This window comes from Dermacentor albipictus, chromosome 3, assembly GCF_038994185.2.
Source record: "Dermacentor albipictus isolate Rhodes 1998 colony chromosome 3, USDA_Dalb.pri_finalv2, whole genome shotgun sequence".
Taxonomy (NCBI): domain Eukaryota; kingdom Metazoa; phylum Arthropoda; class Arachnida; order Ixodida; family Ixodidae; genus Dermacentor; species Dermacentor albipictus.
Window position 1 is genome coordinate 70,198,079 of NC_091823.1, and position 22,536 is coordinate 70,220,614.

The window sequence follows — 22,536 nt, forward strand, 5'->3', positions numbered from 1 at the left end:
CCCTGCATGTAGATGTACCACACCTAGTGGGATAAGCTGGGTTTGTGATGAGGGAGAGATTAAGATCTGTAGCTAGGTGCCAGAGTCCATCCCCTTTCTTAGTATTCCAGCGATATCCCCAGGTTTGATGTGGGGCGTTGAAATCTCCTCCAATAATGAGTGGAGCGTGCTTAGTAATAGCCATAGTCTTATTAAGAAGTGCCCTGAAACTCTGTTTCATGTCGCTAGGGCTGCTATAAACATTAAGACAAAAGAGGCTTTGCGGTTTGCTTCTATTCCTTTTCAGAATTATTTCCACAAGTAAGTATTCTAATTTGTTTTGTCCAAGGTGCAAATCATGTTCTATGTAAGGTATTTTCTTATCTACGAGCGTGGCTAGCCCCCTACCCGGCTCTTTGCCCCTGCATGTCGCTTTGTATCCGGAGAGGCTAATGTCATCCGCCAAGGTTTCCTGCAGCATAATAATTTTCGGTTTGTCTGCACAGTTTTTTATTAACTGCATGAGAGGTGCTTTTTTGTGATAAAATCCTCGGCAATTCCATTGCCACACGGTAAAGCTCCCCCTGCTAGCCATTGCTTATAGAACCCGCCTTACTGCTACCCGCTAGAGTACGCTTCGTAGAACACCCCGACGCGCCAGGGAGTGATCTGACGCTTTCTGCTTCTGAGGGTAAGTATTCGTCGTCCTCGCCTTGCGCTTCTACTTTGGTAAGCCTCTTTTCAGCCGTCAGTCTCCATTTCCATAACTTATCAACTTTGAAGGTAGTTTTGTCTATGGCATCTCTAAGTTGTTTAATCGCCTCCTTGATCTCTTCCAAAGCCGAGCACACTGTCGTTTCTACTGGGCTTATTGCCCGCTTCTTTGGAGCTGGTGTGTTTTCTTCATCCTGACTGTTGTCATTATTCACCGGTTTGGCTATTGCTACTTTTGTGGAGCTAGTCTGCGAGTTCTTGCGAAGTTCTACAACCTGCTTAGTAAGTTCTTCATTTGCATTTCTGAGATACGTTACTTCTTTAATTAGCTGTTCTACCCTGGCATCATTATCTCCGACCGGCCGCCCCGCACCGCTCTCCGCGGTCCTCACAGTACCTTTCACTTTGTCGGCCCAGGTTGTTCCAGATGTCGTCTTGTCGCCAGGCGTCTGCCCTCCTCCTTCGAAGCGCACCTGCACTTCACGTGATCTGGAGCGGCTTCTGCCCTTCGACGGCGAGTGGCGTCTTGACAGTGTGGGGCTCCTTGAGCGCGTGCGCCCCCTGGTGCCCGTTTGGGCATCCCTTTGCAGCTGAGGTGGTGTCGCCCCTGATGCAGATCTGTTGCGTTCTCGTCGTCGAATTCGCACCACGTATGGAATTTGGTACCGCTGTCGGCAAGTCTTGTCCCCAGTTGGGTGGTCCCCTCCACAGAATTTGCAGTTAGGCACACACATGTGATTGTCCTCCGGGTATTGAGTTCCACATCCTCTGCACTGTACCACGTCCGGTGTTGGACATACATCTGCCCGATGTCCAATCTTTCCGCAAGCATAGCAGACATCAAACTGCTTCCTATACAGGTAACACCTTACAAGGGTCGACCCGTATCTGACATAATTGGGCACCTTGAGCCCATCAAACAGAACGATGACCGAGCCCGTGGATTTAATGCGTTTGGCTGCCAATGCCAGTGGGTTAAAGTCATGCACAATGTTCTGCGTTATCGTGGCCTGATTGTCTCTGATGTCAACTCTCCGAATCACCCCTTTACACGTGGTATGCGGAGCTGTCTCGTAGGCGTTCACTTCATATTCGGTTTCCCCTATAACTATTGACCTGATTCGCACATACCTGGCAGCATGACTGGGGTCTGGTGTACTAACCACCACGATGTTTTGCGTGAAGTTAGGGCAAACGACATCCTCTCGGGCTTGTTGCGGAGTCAGGCCTGATGCTTCAATAATCGCCACGCCTATCGCTGTGGTGCTCAATTTGCTCAAGTTGAGACCTCCTCGTGGACGGATGATGATCTTGCTGTGCTCCTCGGGCAATTGGGGCATCCTTGATGCCTTGACAATCCGATTTTTGAACATAGTGGTTGTAGGTCCCTTGTTCTTGCTGCTGTTGCCTTGCTCTTGCTGGCTCTGCGGCGATGTTTTCCCATCGCCAGCAATCCTTGTGGTGGAGCGAAATTTTCGGCTTGTCACAATTTGCCAACCAAGATCTTCCTCATTCTCTTCTAATCCGGTAGCGTCTTCATCTTCCATGCGCGTGCCCGCCATCACGGCCCGGCGGGGCCAGTAGGCCTACTTAGGTCTTGCGCCAAGAAAGGCCAGTAAAAGTCCAAAAATGGAAGTCCCACCTTAAAGAAAGGTGTCCGCGAATTCTCGGTGACTTCACAAATCCAGTGATGTGCTTGAATCCGTGATGGCGGCAAAGACGGCTGCACAAACATTCAAAAACGACGGAGCCGGTGTGAGGGACGTCCGCACCTCGGCTTCTTCTTCTTCTTAATGCTAACAGAATTTTTAAAGATCGCCTGCCGCATATAGCTCGGATAGATTCATTAGTAAGCTAGATTACTCAAAACGCGTACATTACTTGTATAGAAATGAAAATACTCTTTTGGATATTAACAAAGTTTCACTAATCAACAATTTAGCTAATTGCGTTAGCGTACGTATTGTTATATACCAATTAAAAGCCAGAGGTTTCAGAAGGCACATACACTTGGAAAAAAATTTCGAAACTAGTGCCAGTTTTCGAATAAGTGCTATAAAACTAGTGCTAAAAATGTGCTGCTATTCATTCATTCATTCATCCATTTATTTATGTAGGGATCCTACGATGCCCATACAGGGCATTGTTGCACGTGGATTAGTTATGCAATTTATACAAGGTGCAAGGCATAAAAATTAATTATATTATGAGGTTTTATGTGCCAAAACCACTTGCTGATTAAGAGGCACGCCTGTCAAGAATGGCGAGCTGCGAAACAAGATTGCCACACAGTTACGACAGGGCGACACGACGCGCACCTCTCCCTCTCCGTCGCTGCAGCTGGGAGGCGTTCAAAGAAGCGGCCTTTGCGCTGGAATCCGCCGCCTTCCACCCGCCCCATCGACATTGTGACGGAACTAGTTCGGCGTGTGTGAACAATGATTCCGGAGTTCCCCAACGCGGAGCTGATTTGACACGCATGGACAAGCTGCCGTGGGGACAACGTATTTTGGTGCGTCTCACGCTTCGGCACCCCGCCAACGCCGTCGTCGGGCATCAGAGCGCGGTTGCCTTTGTGTCTGTAAACTGATCTGCAGAGCCGCGGCGAGTTGGTGATGAGTAAACGAACAGTCGCCGCGTCGTAGGACCGGCGGATCGAGTGTATAAAAACTGTGGTTGTGCGAATGCTGAGGACACTTCTCTTGAGCAGTCATGTTAGACTGAGTCACTTCTCTCATACAGTCATGTTGGACTGTTACTCTTTTTCTCAAGCAGTCATGTTAGACTGATTTAATTTCTGTAAATAAACCCTTTTTCCTCGTTCTCGATGAGAAACAGTTCTTCACTTCATCAACGATCTCAGCGTAAATAAGTTGGACGACGGCATGGGCCAGCTACCTTCGAATTCATGCCGTACTCCAATCTTGGCAAAGGACCACGGACGATGGGATTGAGCCCCAATCCTGACACGCCGTAATGGGGGACTCCGGATAGTTCTTTAACGTGCACCTAAACTCAGTATACGGGTGTTTTCGCATTTCGCTTCCATCAAAATGCGGCCGCCATGGCCGGGATTTAATCCCGCGACCTTGTACGAGGTGTAATTTCACAAAGGTTATACAGATGTATACAAGGTCATCACATTTGTCACTAATTATAACCGCTGTGAAATAGGTCAATATAATATCCCGCGTATAGGGCACAACACATTACAACAATAATTGTTTTTTTTAATTACCGAACACAAAAGTCAGAAAGGCGCGAAACGTAATACCATCGTAAGCATGGGTAGGTATGATGAGAACAATTTTATATATGTTACAATATGACCTTCTGCAGAAGTTAGGAGAACAGAATGTTGTTCCACTTACTTTTCAACAAAATTACTTTCTATGCATTCAACCTAAAAAATTACTATAACACCAATGCATCCCATCTCGAACTTTTGGAGCGCATATCTCGATATGATTGTCCTCTTCAAGATTAATTCCAAGTGGACAAGGCTTTTGAAGTCACCGGCTACTACTCGTAAATTGCAATATGCGTCGTCGTAATGTAATTACTTCAAAATCTAATTAGCGAAACTTCATTAATGAATCAAATATCCCTTTTGAGTTGCCGTGAAAATGTGCGCTTCTAACAGTAATCTAGCTCAAGGACTATAATTGCACTACGCATCAAAGGTAAATTAAAAAAAGAACCTGTTGATGCTAAAAGAAAATGACAACCATTCCACTCTGAGCAGATGAAATGGCAGCGAAAGCTGGAGACAGTCAAAGCTCTCAAACGAAAAGCAAAGGGCTTTCGCTGCCATTCCTTCTTCACGGAGTGGAATGGTTGCCCGGGCTCGCGATTTTCGTTTTCGTTCAGCATCGCGGGAACGTTCTTTGTCGGTGGTCGCTTCGCGCCGGCGCCATTTACATTCTCGTTGCTGCTCCCTCCGGCATTCCTTGTACGCATGTTCTTCTTCGGGTGTACTAACTATACGTGTCCGCCCCATCGATAACGCGGCTGTTTTTAGCGCCGATACCTCTGCTGCACATATACTGCGATAACCGTGACGTCGATGCTATTGTTCACGGCGAACGTTTTAATCTGTTCCGCATATTGATGTCTGCGCCACCGCACTGCACCCGCACGTGATCATACACAAAGCAAACAATGAAACAACTGTGTATGAGTTTGTTACAAATCGTCAAGTCCGTTTTTGTTGAGGGACGCCGAAAAAAACTATCTATGGCTAGTCATTATAACGTTCGCTCAAAAAAAACGAGAGAAATAAACTGCCCATTTATGACTTATTTCTTGTCTCAGGTTCTGAAAGGATGGCTTATTTAACCTTGTGATTGGGAAATTCGCATATACTGGGCAACAGTTACATGGCGCTTATTTAACCGATCCATGCAACGAGCAATCGGTTCACGGGCACGTGCATGTTTAAGGCCGGTGGCGACAGAAGCATGCGCGAATTCTTGCCTTCATTGGCCACGGACTTGGATGGTTTGTAAGGAGAACGGAGAAAATAATTTTTTTTTTGTCGCATCGTTACGTGCCCTCGAAGTCATTTACCTCACTACAAAGGGTAGCTTATCCATTGGGCAGAACGGATACGGCAGGTGCAAGGAAATTTTGGTGTTGTTACGGAAATACTCATTCGACGCCTATCAGTCTGTCACTGGCGTCATTGAATTATTTCTGTAGATTATTCGAGATTTCCTGGGCATTATTTATCTGCGTCGAATCTCCAGCGTAATTACGCTCCCATCTCGCTAATAATGCTCTCAATAAAGCCAGCATGTTGCTATATTTGCCGTGTTAACGCCAGACATTGGTTGCCCGCTGTAGCCGTGTTAACGTCACCGCCAAACGTCATTACAGTTTAATGAGACGCACCCGCACTCCCGCCACCCAAATAAAGCACATTCGGGCATAAAATAAGCAGGAAACAGACATCAGTCCTGCATTTGTAGAACAAAGAACAAAGGGCTGACATCAACCTACCTGCGTCAGAGAAAGGGCAAACTTCATCTGCATTGCATCCGCTCTTTCATGCCAGCGGGTAAAGCACGTCGAAAAACGCAGATTTTCCGGCCACTGGAAGCTCGATGTGGCAGTCGACGGGCCTTATGAAAGAAATGGCGCAGAGCAAGGACACTCGGATTCACCCATCAGTTACACAAGACAGCGCTGTTCAGATGAATAACTGCGCATAGCTTGCCGACGGGGCGATGCTTCAGAGGCGCTAAGTGGCAATAATGCGATAATGTCGCGAACGAGCGACTCGCGTTCGTCACAATAATATATTCGTCACGTTGCACCGGCCGGTCTTGAGCACACTTACACGGTGTGGATGTTCATACTTTCACCCTACTCTACTCCCGTAAACAGGGCAGAATAATTTGTACTTTGAAGTCAGGGTGGCCATTACACTGACCATCATCTCTGCTTGGAACTTTCCGCCTTTTCCACAATGTGCCAAGAAGTTCGAACAATCCCCTTTCAGCGATGGAAACTGATAATCGCCACTAAATAGGAATTTGATAAAAGTAGCAATCTGTGTGAGTTCGTGTTTGTTTATCCGTAAAATGGCGCTTATAACGAGGCACAACGGGAAGAAGGTCTCTCTGTCCTGTCTCCCTTTTCACCTTGTCCCTCCTTTTAAGCGCCTTCCTAAAGAGGGAACATTACATCTGCATTTTTATAGCCTCAACGCTCCCGTCTCCATCTACAAGGTGGCCTTCCCTACAACGCCTCATCTGGCAGGCCTTACCGCGTACGTATAACGAATACACTCATAATGCATACAAATGTCGGCATAGTCGTCTGCGTGATAGAAAAGAAAACACAGACACAACAGCACGGGGACGCGATGATATATTGAGCGCCATCCCGCCAACATCTGGGAAAAACTGCATAACGCAAACGGGACGGTGTGCGGACAATAGTACGTAGGAGCACTGTGAGCGCCTGCTCACTGTGCTGCATGCAAAAGCGAGGCCCGTTTTTAAGCGATTATAAATGTAATATTACTAGGAAAACGTAAAGTTAAGGACGCACGAAAAATGAAGCGTGGTTATCCCATTTTGAAAAGACGAAGTACCGGCGCAAGTGACACCTCTGTATCGCACTTTGCCTCTCAGATATATGATTCCCGCATCGCACTGCTTGTTATTAATGCGTTCTTCCACCTTCTGTGTGCGCAAGCGCAGTCCATGGATGAATTCCGAAGTACGTATTTTCACGCGATGCCGATAATAAACTCAGTTGATAGTCTGCGCTCGCACTGGACATTGTTCGCTTGCTGGGTTCCGTCTTTTTTCCGCAGATAATTATGCTAACTAATTTGCATCAACTATATCCCGAATACGCTCTTGTGAATGAGTATAAACACAATACGTTAGAAAACCATCACGACTCATGGCAAGCCTTCCCGAATATTTTTAAATTCTCACATCAACAGACGTAAGGTATCGCGCCGAATCGCTGCCAGGAATTTTTCTTGCTAGTGAATCAGCAGCAACAAATAAAGTGCCTTCTTTGATTAAGCTGGCATGTTACACTCATCTTTTGCGCAAAACATTGTCAACAAAGGAATGCAGGTAGGCTGCCATGCACAACACACGAAGGGGAAACTGCATATATTACGATACAGTCTCTGATTTTTGCCTGCCTTGCATAAACACTTTTTCACAACACACTTAAGTGTGGTCGTTGAAGACGTGTCGACCGTAGTTTACATGACTGCTGTAGATGAGTTCTCCGTTAGTATACAAGTGCACCCCTAAGTCATTATCAGCCGTTCATTTTAGCACAACGTATCACTTACATCAAATCTTTACATCTGATGTAAACTTTGATCAAATTTGGTCGGCAAAATATTTTGTGAGGTTTGTGCGAAGCAACACTCCCAGTCATAACCAACGGATGTTTGTCCAAGTATGTTGCCAGTTTCTTTGTTATCACATTTTGACGTTTCATTAAACGTGCAATGTATCAGATGGCCCTGTAATTCTTGCCCGTTCAAATCCGGTGCATACCCTGTTCGTGACATTCCCTACGAACTGGCACATCTTTGAAAGCGTTCGGCAAGAGTATGAAACAACAAGAAAGTTCCCGCATTTTAAAGCACTTCCCATAAAACTTATTTATCTTTTTAATACATTTGGTATTATAAGTAGGGGTCTCGAACAGACTTGAAAAGAAATATAAATTAAAAGTGCTTGTCCGCAGTTCGTAATATTCTGCGGCCCCACTAAAAAAAGCGCAGAGGCGAAATTTATGATCAATGACTGGGATGAAAATGTAAATATGCTTGGCCATTAAGTCAAATCTCGGCGACTTCACAGCCTAGGTGGCCTAGTCGATTCATAAGAAAGCCTAAAGCATCCGAGCAAAAAAGACAGACGTGGCATGCAACAGGATGCGAGTACGGTTGACCGCCCGGGGCGGAAGTGTGGACCTCGAGCAAATGTGACAGAAGCGTTTCCCGGGGCTTCGAGTCGAGAATTCTGTGTCTTTCCAAGACACAAAAGGCACGGCAGTCATCAATTCTGTTGCGACTGCTCACTGGCACCCTTCTGTGTGCAAAGAAGTGGAGCTGGAGGACAGTGTCCTTTTGTGTTCTTTCCACGCTTTCATCGTTTTGCGGCTGAAGTGCGTCGATCCACATTGTGGATTTCTCAGTCTTTATTTAGGGCCCACTGTGGAAGAAGTGATGTGGTTCAACGTTTGAGGATTTCGTTCTATACACCGGCGCTTCTCTGCAGAAAATGCGTGTACTGTATACGATGCCGCTATTGTTTCTGCAAAGAACAGAGTACACTTTGTATGCTTTCTTTCTCGTTGCTTCTCATTAGGATGGCTAAATGTACGTGACATTTCTTAATCCCAACCTCTCCTAACATCCTCTAACACACTTTCTTTGTGGCAAGGGGGTGTACTTTCCGGGAAACGTAATATACAGTTTACCTCTAGATTTAGGACTCGTTATAATATAACAAAAAAACACAAATCATAACGGCCCTACCTGGATCCATCGTAGCCTGCAAAACAATTTCCCCAGCGCATGCTCGCATATGTTCAATGTTGCTTACGTCCGTCTCTACTCGTCTCATTCAACATTGGTTGTTCAAGATTCGGTAACGTGAGTGGCAAAGGAGACGTGCTCATAAACTTTGCCACTGTTTATAAATGCGAACATCCGTACGAGTTCAACTTTAATTATTATGCATACCTAACGCATACGTTGAAAGCGCTGTGCAGCGAAGCTTTGGGGAATCGATCCGTTAAGTTCTGTAAAATGCAATGCTCAAAATTCTTCTTACCACCAACGATGTCACGAGGACTAAGGCAATGTCCGATATATGTCTAGATAAGAACGACGATGACGTGTGTATGCTCAGTGAAGTACGAAACACATGTATATGCATTTAAGGATTGCGTAGCTTTTGTGTGACAGTGGCACAATCAATCTGGAGGTTTGGTAAGAACTACAACATACTCAGTGGCCCTTATAGTCAGCGGTAAAAATGGCGTGGCTGCTACCAGAGTCTACTAGAGTCGCACAGCTCCCGTCGCGAAAGAAGAGCGCTAGCACGGTCGCAAAGGCATTTAGACGGTGGCTGCGTAAAGCAATGGGTGGGAAAGCATTGGCCTGAACGGGGGACAAGCAGAGCCTTTCTTTGCGCAACACTCGCTGCAATAGGTATGGCGGGAAGAAATGCTATAGGAATTAGAAGGGGCCGCGAGCCAAAGAACTGCGAGCGAATAAGCATAAGAAAAGAATTCGCAATGGAATTACGACATGCACACGAGATTAAGTGGGCTCGTGGTTCTCTGTATGGCGTGGTTTGCCTCGAGTGGAGGACATTCGACCCTTGATCACTGTCACCTCGCTTTTTTTTTTCTCCTTTCATTCTTTCCACTTTCTACTGGGAAACGCGGGCAATGCCCTGCATTGCGTGAGGACGCATGGCGTCAGCTCCGTCCACTGCTCTGGCCAGGGATGGAAAGCAAATGACCGAGAGGCAGTTTTGCAAGACCCAGTCTCGCATAAAGATTGTAAAGGCGCAAGCGCCGTGCGAAAGTTTTCTCCTGTAATGTGATCGCAGCTTCCATTCTTTCCCTTTCTGCTCGTTTTCTGCAAAATATCTGCAATGACTTGCACTTTATTCTCTGTGAGGCTGTTCGAGGTTTTACCAGGGGAACATCACGCATCGAGGGCCAAGCCCAAGACGTGTGAAGTGTTCGAATGGTTGCGAGGGCATGTTTTGCACTTTAACATACGACATTTGTGTTAACACAATAAACGGTTTGGAGTCATCACTGTATTACCTGGTATTTCTTTTAAATAAGTTGAATATAGTGTTGGTATACTTAAATAAGTCTCGCAATCATCACAAGTATAAAAAACGCACGCCTCTGTAGAATATTATGTGCATGTGGACGAAACAATTTAATCATAATTTGGCCAACATCGGGAGACACTTAGTGATTGTAGTGACGTCTTAGATAAGCAAGCCATATCTACGAAAAAAAGATTGCTCGGGCGCTGGTGCTGTCCGTCTTAAGAGAGAAAAGCTGTAAAGGTCTCGCTAGATTGTATTTTTGACAACGAGCTCAATATTTGCTTGTATGTAGTGCTATTTCTGCGGACATATTTTTACCTCACGCTAACGCCAATATCACTTTCCCGCGTCACTGACATTGTGAGTGTTTTCACGTCGTGTTACTTTTTTTATCGCCGTTCATTATCATAATAACTTTCCCGCGTGACCTTTCATGAGCTTTGCGGTAAACTAAAGTAATCAAGCATTAATTCAGACTACTCAGGTTTGTCACAAGTCAAGCGATGCCTCTACATTACGCGAAATTTGCACATATTCGACATATTATATTACGTTCGCAGTGTGTTTGTATAGTTTACTTTAAGTGACTGTTAGGACTTTTATTATTTTCTTTCTTGATACTGTTTTCTTGTTAAATATATTTTTGTTTGTTTTACAAAACGTTCTATTATGTCGCAGTTACTAACCAGAAAAAGCAATATAGGCGACGACGAAACCAACAAATTTCCAGTGCTAATAGTCGTCTAAATAAAATTGCTGTTCGGCATTCACAGAGCGCTAATCATTGACAGCGACAACAAGATTCAGCGTTGTGCTTGCACTTCTCGCACAATGTTCAAAGTATACGAGTCTACGCGCGTGCGACATATATTGGCGCGACGATGCTTGCAAGGCAGCGCGTGCCTGGAAGAAGGAAGAGTGCCCTGGCGCAAGGTGATACTGTGGGACCGCACGGTGGTCCAGGGACCAAAGAGGGCTACAAACTTATTTGCTATCAATGAAGTTTTTTGTCTGTATGTCTACCCGACTAGAAACAGTCAGCATTCGGAAAGCGCACCAAAGCGTCTCCAGGTGCTCGCTTGCACACCGAAGGAGGTTCTTAAGTGTGTGATGTTGTATGTATGTTGTATGTTATGTTGTATGTATGTAGGTTATGTTGTCGTAAGTGTGTTAAGTGTGTAGGCGCAGTGGTTTTCACCACCGAAGCTCGGAAAGGCGGAAGCGGTTAATCATGGATGAACTTTTGAAGAGGCGCTTGAAGGAGATTACTGGGCTTATGGTAGAGTGATCGAATCCGGCCGGCGAACATTTTCTTTATATTTCTTGATTTATTATATATATATATATATATATATATATATATATATATATATATATAAAGAGGCTATAAACATACTCGATACGGGAAAGTGGTGGTAACTCGCTAAGAAACATATCGTCTTGAATAAATTCAATAAACAGTGGATGTTTCTGAATAGCTATTTTGTTTCTACATCGTGTTTTCGAGCTGTAATTAGTTTGGCCTCTCTGAGATACATGCAGGACGATGAACCGAATAGATTTCGAATTCGGTTCGAGTTCACATTTCTGTACATTTTCTGATTCGGTTCAGGCTCAACTCCGTGGCAAAAAACGTTACAGTTCAAATCGGTTCATAACAGCTCGAAATTAGAAAACGACGTTTCTTAGCTGAAACTGGTAATTTATTTGAGCGTGAAATAGGTTATTTCTATCGTTATGTGACGCAGACCAACGTGTATCTGGTATCTTCATTATTACGCACAAAATTGAATACACTATGAACCGAGGCGTGCAGTTGAGCTGTGATTTGATTTCGAAAGCTACAGTGGTCGATGGAGTTGACAAGACATTTAAATACATTTAGTTGCGCCTCAATTCAGCCTTACAAGGGAGTGCACCTGTTTTGGAAAGATTGCCTTTACGAATAACGTTCTGTTCGATGAAGCATGAAACCGAGTTCTAAGAACGGATTCATGAAAGTTTCTCTATTTCAATGACATAAACGTACACAATGTCAAATGCTTCTCGTCTGCTTTAATGACGCGTCTATTATTTTACAATCTTTTGTATCGTTTTGTAGTTTGCTGTAGAGTTGACGGAGATAACGTATCTTACGGTTATGCGGCACTGCACTCAAAAAAGCAGTGACCGAAGTTGTGTTTCTTTTAGTTTAGTTCTTATGTTGCAAAGTTACATGAATCGTCACCGATGGCTGCGTATCACACAAAGTATCTGCACAAAGCGGAGCAAGCGTATGTTACGATGAAAAATTCGTTGAAGCTGTACACACAAAAAAAATATTTCTCTACGAGGGTGCGGAAATTGGATAGTTTGTTGGAAGGATACAGCGCAGCAACAGGACCACTGAAAGATGAAACAACAGAGGCGCTGATTCACCATCAACTTCTGCATTATTCACAGGAAGTTTCATGCAATTCAGTTTTATTACATGTGTTATAAATACATTTAGACATGAAATATACACAGAAGGAAGTCACATAGTGAAATACACGAGGAGAAAGGGGGGTTAACGAAGGGGCCCAATTTTTATTAGTCATATCATATGAAGCCAACAAACACTGACACCAAGGACGACATAGAGAATATTACTTGTGCATAATAAATGAAATTAAGAAACGATAAATAAATGGAAATGGTGGATGAAAAAAACAACTTGCCGCAGGTGGGGAACGATGCTGCAACCTTTTCATTACGCCTTCACATCAACGTTGATACCTTCAGATAGCATGTTTGGGTTGTGTGACCAGTTGCCTTCACCCAAAAAAGATCACGTTCTCGTGTCGCCTGCGGCACAAAGGATGTTCCACATCGGCCGTCCAGGTTTGTGAGTTGTGGCGCTGGCTAACACTCCCAGGGTTCTACTAAGAAATTTAAATACCCAAGAAAGTGGATGGGGAAACGGCGCCGTGGTAGCTCAATCGGTAGAGCATAGCACGCATAATGCGAAGGTTGTGGGATCATTCCCCACCTGCGCCAAGTTGCTTTTCATTGAGTTTGATTTCCATGAATTTATCGTTTCTTTATTTCATTTATTAAGCACAAGTATTTCCCCTATTAGGTCCTTGGTGTCAGTGTTTGTTGGCTTCTTAAGATAGTGAAATAGTGTCACTTAATATAATTGATGTAAATCTAGGCCTTTATGCGCGAAAACCACGGTCTAATTATGAGGCACTTCGCAGAGGAGGATATTGACCACCTGGACCAACAGGTTATTTTGACCACCTGGATTTGCTTGACGCGCTTCCAAGGCACAGTGTACGAGTAATTATTATTATGATTTTGTTTTTTACATGCCGTTCCCGTCAGCATGCTGCTGCCGCAGCCAGAATTGAACCTGTAACCTCCAACTCAGCCGCGTAATGCCATAGCCACTGAATAACCACGGGCGAAAAATTTATTTACAGGAAGGACTTATATATGTAGACGATGGAAAGGTAAGAAACATGACCAGCGTCACATCTGCGTATAAAAAAAAGCGTCATAAGTAAAATACCATTGCCCATGCTTTCTTTTTTCAAACACTTTTTTGTTCTTCTCTGTGTTTTGTTTTAGCATTAACTGCTTCACACAGATTAATTATTAAGAATATCATTTTTTTCCCTGATAGTGTGGTGAAAGACAAAATATACAGCTGGCCATCTTAATCGACAGGCCTAAACACATCCAATAAGAAAAAAGCGGTGACTCAGCTGAATATACAGGGTGTTTCAGGGAACGCTTTTGAAAATATTTCAATGTTGCCTGTGGAAGATATCACAATTCTAGTTCATGAGCTGCTCAACTCGAAGCGGCGGCAATAGTTGCACAATAATTTAGATGCGAAATCGACTAATTAATAAAAATTCACTAATGATGTGTCAGCTACTTACATTATGGCCATATTGTAATTTAGAAATTCTAGCCGTGGAGTTCACAAGACGGGTCCACTTGGAACGAATTTTCAATATCACACCAGTCTCTAGATTTAAACTCCCGAACTTTGCGGAGAAATGCCTAGGCGTTCCAGGTAATTTGTTAGCAAAGCATCGTTTCATGCACTGAAGCACACAACTGGAACGACGATGAGTTTCTCCGCAAAGTTCGGCAATTTATATCCCGAAACTGGTGTCGCCCTGAAAATTCATTCCAAGTGGACCCGCCTTGCGATGTCCACTGCTAGACTTTGTAAATTGCAATATTGATCATAAGATAATTAACTTAAAAGTAAATTAGTGAATTCTTGTTAATAAGTTTATTTCCCATTTAAATTTTTTTTGCAAGTAGTGTCCACCGCTTCGAATAGAGCGGCTCAAAAACTTGAACTGAGCTATCCGCCACAGGCAACCTTTCAAAAATTTTTGAAGTATTCGTTGAAAAATCCTGTATAGAAACGACTAGATGCGGACAACCTGCTCAAGTGCGCTGTAATTATCACTGGTTCCCTTATTGCTCAATGAGGAAATTAGCCGACTTAAATTCTCAACATACAAGCTAGGACGTTATAACGTAAAGCTATTTCAAACTTTTCTATTCAAATTCTGCAATCAGGCCTCCGCAACTGGTCAAAAAATTTTGCGGACCACTCCCACTTATCCAGTCTATCACGCGACGTCCCGCAAACGGCGAAAACGCCCCATTTGATATATGTGCACACCGCGATTATGCGTGCTTATACCAAACGAACGGACAGACAAAGGACTTTATTGACAATGTTCTGAGAAGCCCTGCCCTAGGCCAGAGCTGCGGGCCGCTCCCACGTGGGGACCTTCTAGAACACATACTCTGGAGATGACGATCGTTACAGGGGCCGAATCGCATCACGGAAGAATAGAGCTCTGCCATCCAGAGCTCAGAACTTTCACAGCAAACTTGGGCTGTCCAGAGAGCCCACGATGCGGCGGTTAGGCTCGGCCAACCAAACGAAAGAAACATAATTATTTCTGATTCGACACCTTTTCCGCCCTTAGCCCTGTGCTTTTGGTCAGCCGTTCTTATGCTGCGCTCACTTCGCCTGTCTGCCACGCGACGTTATAAAACTGCGAAATCTCATGTTGCCAAAGTGACGTATACGCGTTAATGGGGCATTAATATGCCACACAGAACTGAATTTCTTTCTTCTGAATACCGAGGCAGTGCCCCATTTCAGAAGGAATAGAAGATGACTGCCCGCCGATCGCTCTGGCAATGGCAAGTCGGAGGTGTTGGTGAACATGAATTTATTTGCATATTAAACATTTTGGCATGGCAGTGTAACGTTATCCAGCCCTTTCGGCGCATATACGGCTTTGCTCTGCCAACTGTACTTTGCCGAAGATCCGTTTTAATGGTATTTTTAAGCTTCCGTTGCACGCCGCCATGATTTTCTACCAGTCACTGCAAGGTAAGCAAGGGAAAACGGACCAATCACCAGACGCCGGCACCACCCTTCTCATCCGGTTATCTGCTTTCACTGTACTGGCTCTGACCCATCGAACTCCTCTCCCATTGAGCGTGCTCCTCGCCTCACGTCAGCCAATTAGACAAGAAAAACTGTTCATTGTATACAATGCTATTCGCTTTCAAAGTAAAATAAATGTCCTATCAAGGAGGACCTCATTTGACTGGGCTTTTCAAACAACGCTGCTGTCACGTGAGTTTGACGTGATGAGATTGGATTAAAAACAGGTTGGAATAGTTTTACGCAATAGGGCCCCAACATTTGAAACTTCGGAACACTGCTATCTGTTTAGTATAGACTTAAATTGGTATATATAAACACCCATGCCTGATACGGCACTGTGTTATATATCACAATGCACATACATACCAAGTACTAAGAGCCCCTCAGTGTGGAACTTGCACAAGCAATTTCTACTGCTTGTCAGCAGATTAAAATAAACTAGTTTCGGGGATGTTACTTGTCAAAACTACGATCTGATTGTGAGGCATGCTGTAGTGGATAAATTTCGCCATTCGACGTCCATGAGCGTGCTCACCATGCATGGTGCAACAGCGTTCTAGCCTTTCACTGCCATTGAAATGCGGCCGCCGTGGCCAGCATTTGATCTCGCGCTTTCGTGTTTAGCAGAGCAACGCAAGAGCCACTACGCCACTACGGAGGGTAGCCGCAAGTACATAATGAATAAATACTTTACGTACCTACTGCTCCTAGTGACTGTTCAGTAGCGACTGCTCAGGTTGAAATACCCCGGTTTTATTACGTGCATTCACTTAATGAATGAATTAATGATCAATTTGTTCCCATATGTCTACAAAAACGTTGCTGAACAGTTGCGAGTTTGTGCATACTGATCACGTAAATATACAGTCAGTATCTCAAGAGAACTCCTAAAATAATGAAGGTACGGAGAGATAAGTTGTTCCAGCTGGCTGAAACAAAAATGAAAACGCTAGAGTCAGTAAACATGAAAAACACCTCAAATCTACCCGAAGTTTCAACGCGTCTTTGCCTTTTTCATAAAGTCGACCATTTTTACCCACCTTTAAGACAACCATGTTCTGTAGGCCAAGTTATACGAGGTCTTTCTCTTATACGGAACAATTTATTTTAAAAGAAACTGTCACGTCCATGCTCCTGCCCTATTTGCAGACAGGTTACGTGGCTAGGCTAACATTACCAGCAAGAAAAAAATGATATTAATATAGTTTATTAATAAAAAAGATGCTAATAACTTTTAATTACTCTTTCGTGAAATTGAAGGCGATGAGTAGCGAAGTAACGCCTGCTTAACAGACATCCTAAGACTAGCCCCGCTTTCCAGATATCCGTCACCTTATTCCGCTAAAGAATGCGTTGGTGTTCCAGTTAAGTTGGTCTTCGAATGTTATAGGCACTCTTTTGGGACACTGTTGGTTGGGACGGCATTGTACTTCGTAGCACATTTTAAGGTGGCATAACTCGAAAGCGGTGCTTGTATTACGATTTCTGCTAAGCACATAGGACCGCACTACTCCTCAGCGTCAATCTCGCAGTCACACTATGCACCTTAAGGTAAGCAGTTAAAAGGTTAGTTTGAGTACCTTCAGGCAATTATTGAGATTATCATGAAAAAATGTTTCGCTGCGAATGTCCGCTTAGCCACATAGCCTATATGAAAAGGCGTCAAGGCCCGAGATAAGCTTTCTTTAAATAAAGTTATCGCGTGAAAAAAAAAACGAAACACCTGGCATATTTTACCAAGGTCAGTGGATGCTTTCAAACTAGAAGTTATTGCCCCTGTTCGAACCTGTTCAGTGATTCTTCAATTCTAGGACATGCGTCGACTGGAACGGCGTTCACACCTCCATGGCTTACATCCTAGATTCCTAAAGCTTCGAGACTTTCAGCAATGGTTGCCTAACCGTAGAGCATCCGCCCTCTATGCGGGAAGTACCGAGTTGAAATTCCGGGGCCACTGGAAACCAACCGGTTTATGATGATGGGTAGAGATGTTCCCTGGCCTGGTGCTTGGATTCTCGTGGGGGCTCACATCTTGAAAGAGGGTCCAGTAAAGATTTACCAGTGGTCTCTGGGCACCTGGTTGTCCAACCGCAGACAGCCCTGTTGAAGAGTATCCGCCACGGCTGTGGGAGCCAAGTGCTGCCGCCGGGTACCTTGCAGTAAACTAGGTACAAGCGTGCTCTGGGCCTGGTGCTCGGCCATTTTGGAACCTCAACGCTTGAAAAGGAATGTTTGTCCTCAACCCGAAGGCATCCCCACATCAGTAGGTGCATTTGGGGCACCGAATGGGAAATGACAGCCATTGCAGCGTCCCAAACATCACTCTTCCTTTTTTTTGTTCTCACGAGGGTTTCGACGGGAATTTAGGGCGCAGGCTCCTTTCTCGAGCATATCACACTTAAAGACACCCGAACGCAGGCCGGCGCACACTTGCGCCCGTCTGAACCAGTAATTGCCCTGTGGTAGTGGGAATCGAACCCACAACCTCCCACAGCCGAGGAGGGCTCTGTAAAGCTTCAAGAGCCTTCCTGCTGCTTACCATGCTTTTTTTTACTTCTTTTTCTGCACATCTTGGGTTTCATTCGACCACTCGTCTGCATAAGGCCTTCGGGCACTCAAGGCGTTTGATATAAATATATCAATCAAAGAATAAATATTTGCTCAATAAACCTGAAATATTCCCTTACGTTTAGAGTTCAAGTTAGCCTTCATTGGGCCTTTATTGTGCGAGGTGCACCAACAAAGACGTCATGTTCCAGACCTCGTCCATCGATTCTTTTATTAGAAGACACAATTACGCTGCGCAGCGAGGCGACAGAACCGTGAGCCCCTTGCGCTGAAGAACTTCAGCAAAGTGCACTCGATATCAAAAGAGGGTTTCCTTTTGGAACCCAAGAACAAAGGGACTTGGACAATCTGACTGTCCTCTTGTGTTCGACAGGATTTGTACATAAGAAGAACGAAAGAAAAGACTTTCCAAAATTGATCTTACTGGGAGCCTCTCCAAACGTTCAAATGGAGTCCTTTTATACTCGAAATTGTAAAAGAAAATGTGTTCATCCATAAAATTAGGTGGTAGCAACAGAAGCGTCTTCAAATATAGCACCACAAGTGAAACATGGTACAAAAATTTGCGATACTTTAATCAAAGAAGATGCCTAAATGTTCTCGGGAGAGCCTTAAAAGGTATTGAAAGGTAAGAATTATGTTACAAATTTAATTAAAGCTGGAATTGAGAATTCCCAATCACTGCTCCGTAGATTTGAGAAACTTTTATTTACTGCAGACTAGGAGTGACACCTGACACCGGCAAAGGATGACAAGAGCGAGTGGTGCTATGCTAATCCAGGTACAACCAAATTACGATGGCCCACTAAGCTTGAACAAAGACACTCGCCCACCAAAGCAGGAATTGCCCTCCCTCGTGCAGTATTCGGCCGCAACCTCCCTGATGATATCCACAATTAACCAATGGCCCCCACTCCCCAGCAGCTGTAGAGCACCTGACCAAGGCGGCGGTCAGACCTGTAACGCAGCAGAGGGTGCTATGAATCTCTGGGTCCGGACAGGCCACCAATGGAAACTGACCCTTGCAACGTTTAACACCCGAACCCTCTCAAGTGAGGCTATAGCTTAGCAGGACTCCTTGAGAAATTATCAGACATTGTTTGGGATATTATCGGCCTAAGTGAGATTAGAAGAACTGGTGAGGCTTACACATTGCTAAAAAACGGCCATCTCCTCTGCTATAGAGATATAGCAGAGGACATGGCCGTTATTTGGACTACAGAGAAGAAGCAATACGGGGTAGTATTCCTAATCCATAATGACATAGCGGGCAACATTGACGCATTGTACAGCATTAACTAGAGGGTAGCAGTAGTCGTAATCAAACTTATTAAGAGGTATAGATTAAAGGTAGTACAAGCCTACGCTCCAACATCCAGTCATGACGATGAGGAAGTAGATCAGTTTTATGAAAATCTTGAGTTAGCGATGAGAAAAGTGCAAACTCGGTATACAGTAGTAATGAGTGACTTCAATGCAAAAGTGGGAAAAAAGCAGGCGGGTCAACAGATAATTGGCAACTACGGTGTCAATTCTAGAAACGCTTGAGGAGAGATACTAGTAAAATTTGCAGAAAGGAATAAGCTGACAATAATGAACACCTTCTTCAGGAAACGTCTTAATGGTGAGGCCTAATGGTGAAACGAGAAATGAAATTGATTTCATACTTTCTGCCGACCCCAGCATAGTGCAGGATGTAGAAGAGATAGGCAGGGTAAAGCGTAGTGATGATAGGTTAGTGAGGGCCGGGATTCAGCTCAAATTGAACGGAGAAAGACTAAAATTGGTCAAGAAAAGACAGACCAACTTAGAGGCAATAAGGGTAAAAGTAGACAAATTTAGGCTGGTACTTGCAAACAAATATGCAGCCTTAGAACAGAGAGATGATCATGATGATGACATAGAGGTAATGATCGAAACCGTAACGAGGCTGGCTTCAGAGGCAGCAATTGAAGTGGGAGGCAAGGCACCGAGGCAACCAGTAGGCAAGCTCTCCCAAGTAGCTGAGGACCTAATAAATAAACGACAAAGAATGAAAGTGTCCAACTTGAGATAAGATGGAATTCGCGGAATAGCCACAGCTGATCAACAAAGCGAAAATAAGTGATATTAGAAATTATAACGTGAGAAAGACTGAAGAAGCCGTAAAAAATGTACGCCGCCTGAAATCAGTGAGACGGAAACTTGGCATAGGACAAACCGAGATATATGCATTGAAAGATAAGCAGGGTAATGTCATCAGCAATCACAAAGGTATAATAAAAGCAGCGGAAGAATTCTATACTGACCTGCACAGTACCCAGAGGACTCAGGAGTACTCTATTGGAAACAATAATGAATGCTATACAGAAACTCCTCCTATAACTAAGAAGAAGTCAGAAGGGCCTTGCAAGACGTGAAACGGGGAAAAGCGGCAGGAGAGGATGGAATAACAGTCGATTTAATCAAAGATGGATGAGACATGACGATGAAAGGGGTCAGACAAGGAGACACAATCTCTCCAATGCTATTCACTGCGTGCTTGGAAGAAGTATTCAAGCTATTAAACTGGGAAGGTTTAGGTGTAAGGAGTGATGGCGAATACGACACTGAAAGATTGGAAGGAAGACTTTGCACTAGTACACACAATCAAGCGTTCATGGTTGAGTCGAGCTCAAGCAGTCATAAAGGCTGGCATGCATCAAGAAACACAGCAGCAGTTTTGTTGCGTCGTACATCGCAGACGCACGAGGTAACTCTCCCAAGATCAGCTCTTCTGTGAAAGGTCTGTGATCTAATTGCCCTAAACCTGTCTGTAGCGCAATCCTCTCATCTTCGTATGTTAGGCAGTCACACAGGTGATGCTTGACCGTTTCTTTTTGCAGACTATACGTTGCAAATGGCACTATCCGCTATTCTAATTAGGAATACGCAGGCGCTCATGAAATAAGTTCCTGGCCGCAGGCAGCAGAGTAACATTTGTTCTCGTCAAGGAAAACCGGCAAAAAGCTGTAATGTCGGGTGTGGGTGCATTGTATTTAAGTGCTGGTTGGTGAACTCTGGTAATTTCCGTTTTCTTAGAGTGACAAGATGTGCTATACCACTTAGGCGCCGTGCTGCATCCATTTTCGAGAATGGAAACGAGGTGCTTTGAAATTCTAAATCTTCAGCATCACCAATCTCGCCACATAAAGCACCAAGCGGGAAACTCATCCTCCACTAATAAACAACCAAGCCAGTGCGTAGGCGAAGCTATAGTTCTAATGCGATACTGTAGTGGCCGCGGGATTCAGCAGAGTAGCCGCCTGGCAGGCACGGGCTCAACTTGGAATATAGTGGGGATGGCTCCGCGAGTTGTCCGCTGCACCCTACGCGTTTACATGTGTGCCTACTGCCGATCTTTGATTCAGACACTTTGTTTCACGGTTGTAGCAGGGACGTAAAGGCGCAGGTTTTGAAGATTTACAGATGCATTTAGCCTTGCGCTGTCCTGTGACCAATTACTGCCCATGTCGAGCTCGCGATTGCACGCTCCGTTCGGAACAATCATACCAATTTTATTGTCGCTTGGTGTTTCGAGTGAAGCGTACACAGCACTTCTCCTCGTTTTAAAGAAATGAGATGGTTGCGGCGATACGTGAATGGCTCTTGAGCGACCATTCGCAATGTATTGGCACACCTTAGTCTCCATTATACCACACAACATGAACGGTGTAAGCGCGAATATCACGCAGCGGCAAAATGAAAAAAGATGACAGAGAAAAAAGATCAAGCCCAGTGTCGGCGCTAAAGAACACAAGGTTGACATACATGGCTCAAATGACTCGATGAATAAATGTTGATTATATGTTTCCATTGTGTCTCTTCATGTTTATTATTCACCTTTTTCGTATCCTAATCGTATCGCATTTCACACGCAATTACGCCCACGTCCATTGGGTCTCCGTGGCCGCCCTACAACTAAAGAGAAGCTCATTGTATGCTTGAAAAGTCGCGGCAGCAACGCGTCTGTGTTGGGCGACACTGTTTCACTCCAAGGCCTCCAAACATTGCTCGACATACTGTTGCTACTTGGGGGAGGCACGACACGAATCATGCGCTTGTGTAAAACGGACCTCACGTGCTTCTGTTGTCTTCTTAGCGTGTTTGATGCCGCCTTTCGTGAGACTAGCTTGACGCGCGTCGGTACTCACATTAGCAAGCTTTTGTTTCACGTACGTAGAAGCGTTGCGTACGGGAAGATCTTGCGGGATAGAAATACGTGTTTATGCTACACTCGTTTTTGATTATATCATTCATTGTTGTCTTATGCTACGTCTTCTATGCATGACGAAGTATGATTTGATACCCCATTCATGGCCATGCGACGTCCACCAAACCGATCGATTTTTTTTTATTGGAAGTCGTTACATTACACGCAGGTCTCATATACCACAAATCCATCGGACGTCAGCTAAAACACCTTGCCTTCAATAAAGAATTAGTGGG

General features: G+C 44.5%; 1 protein-coding gene across 1 annotated transcript in view; it reads right to left on the minus strand.

Annotated features, from left to right (window-relative positions):
* LOC139057709 (uncharacterized) overlaps positions 1-22,536 on the minus strand; it is a 531,286-nt gene that overhangs the window by 478,139 nt on the left and 30,611 nt on the right. The window contains exon 3 of the mRNA XM_070536455.1: positions 5,695-5,816. Within this exon, the coding sequence (XP_070392556.1) occupies positions 5,695-5,727 (33 nt within the window). The 5' untranslated portion in view covers positions 5,728-5,816. The remainder of the gene's footprint in view (positions 1-5,694; positions 5,817-22,536) is intronic.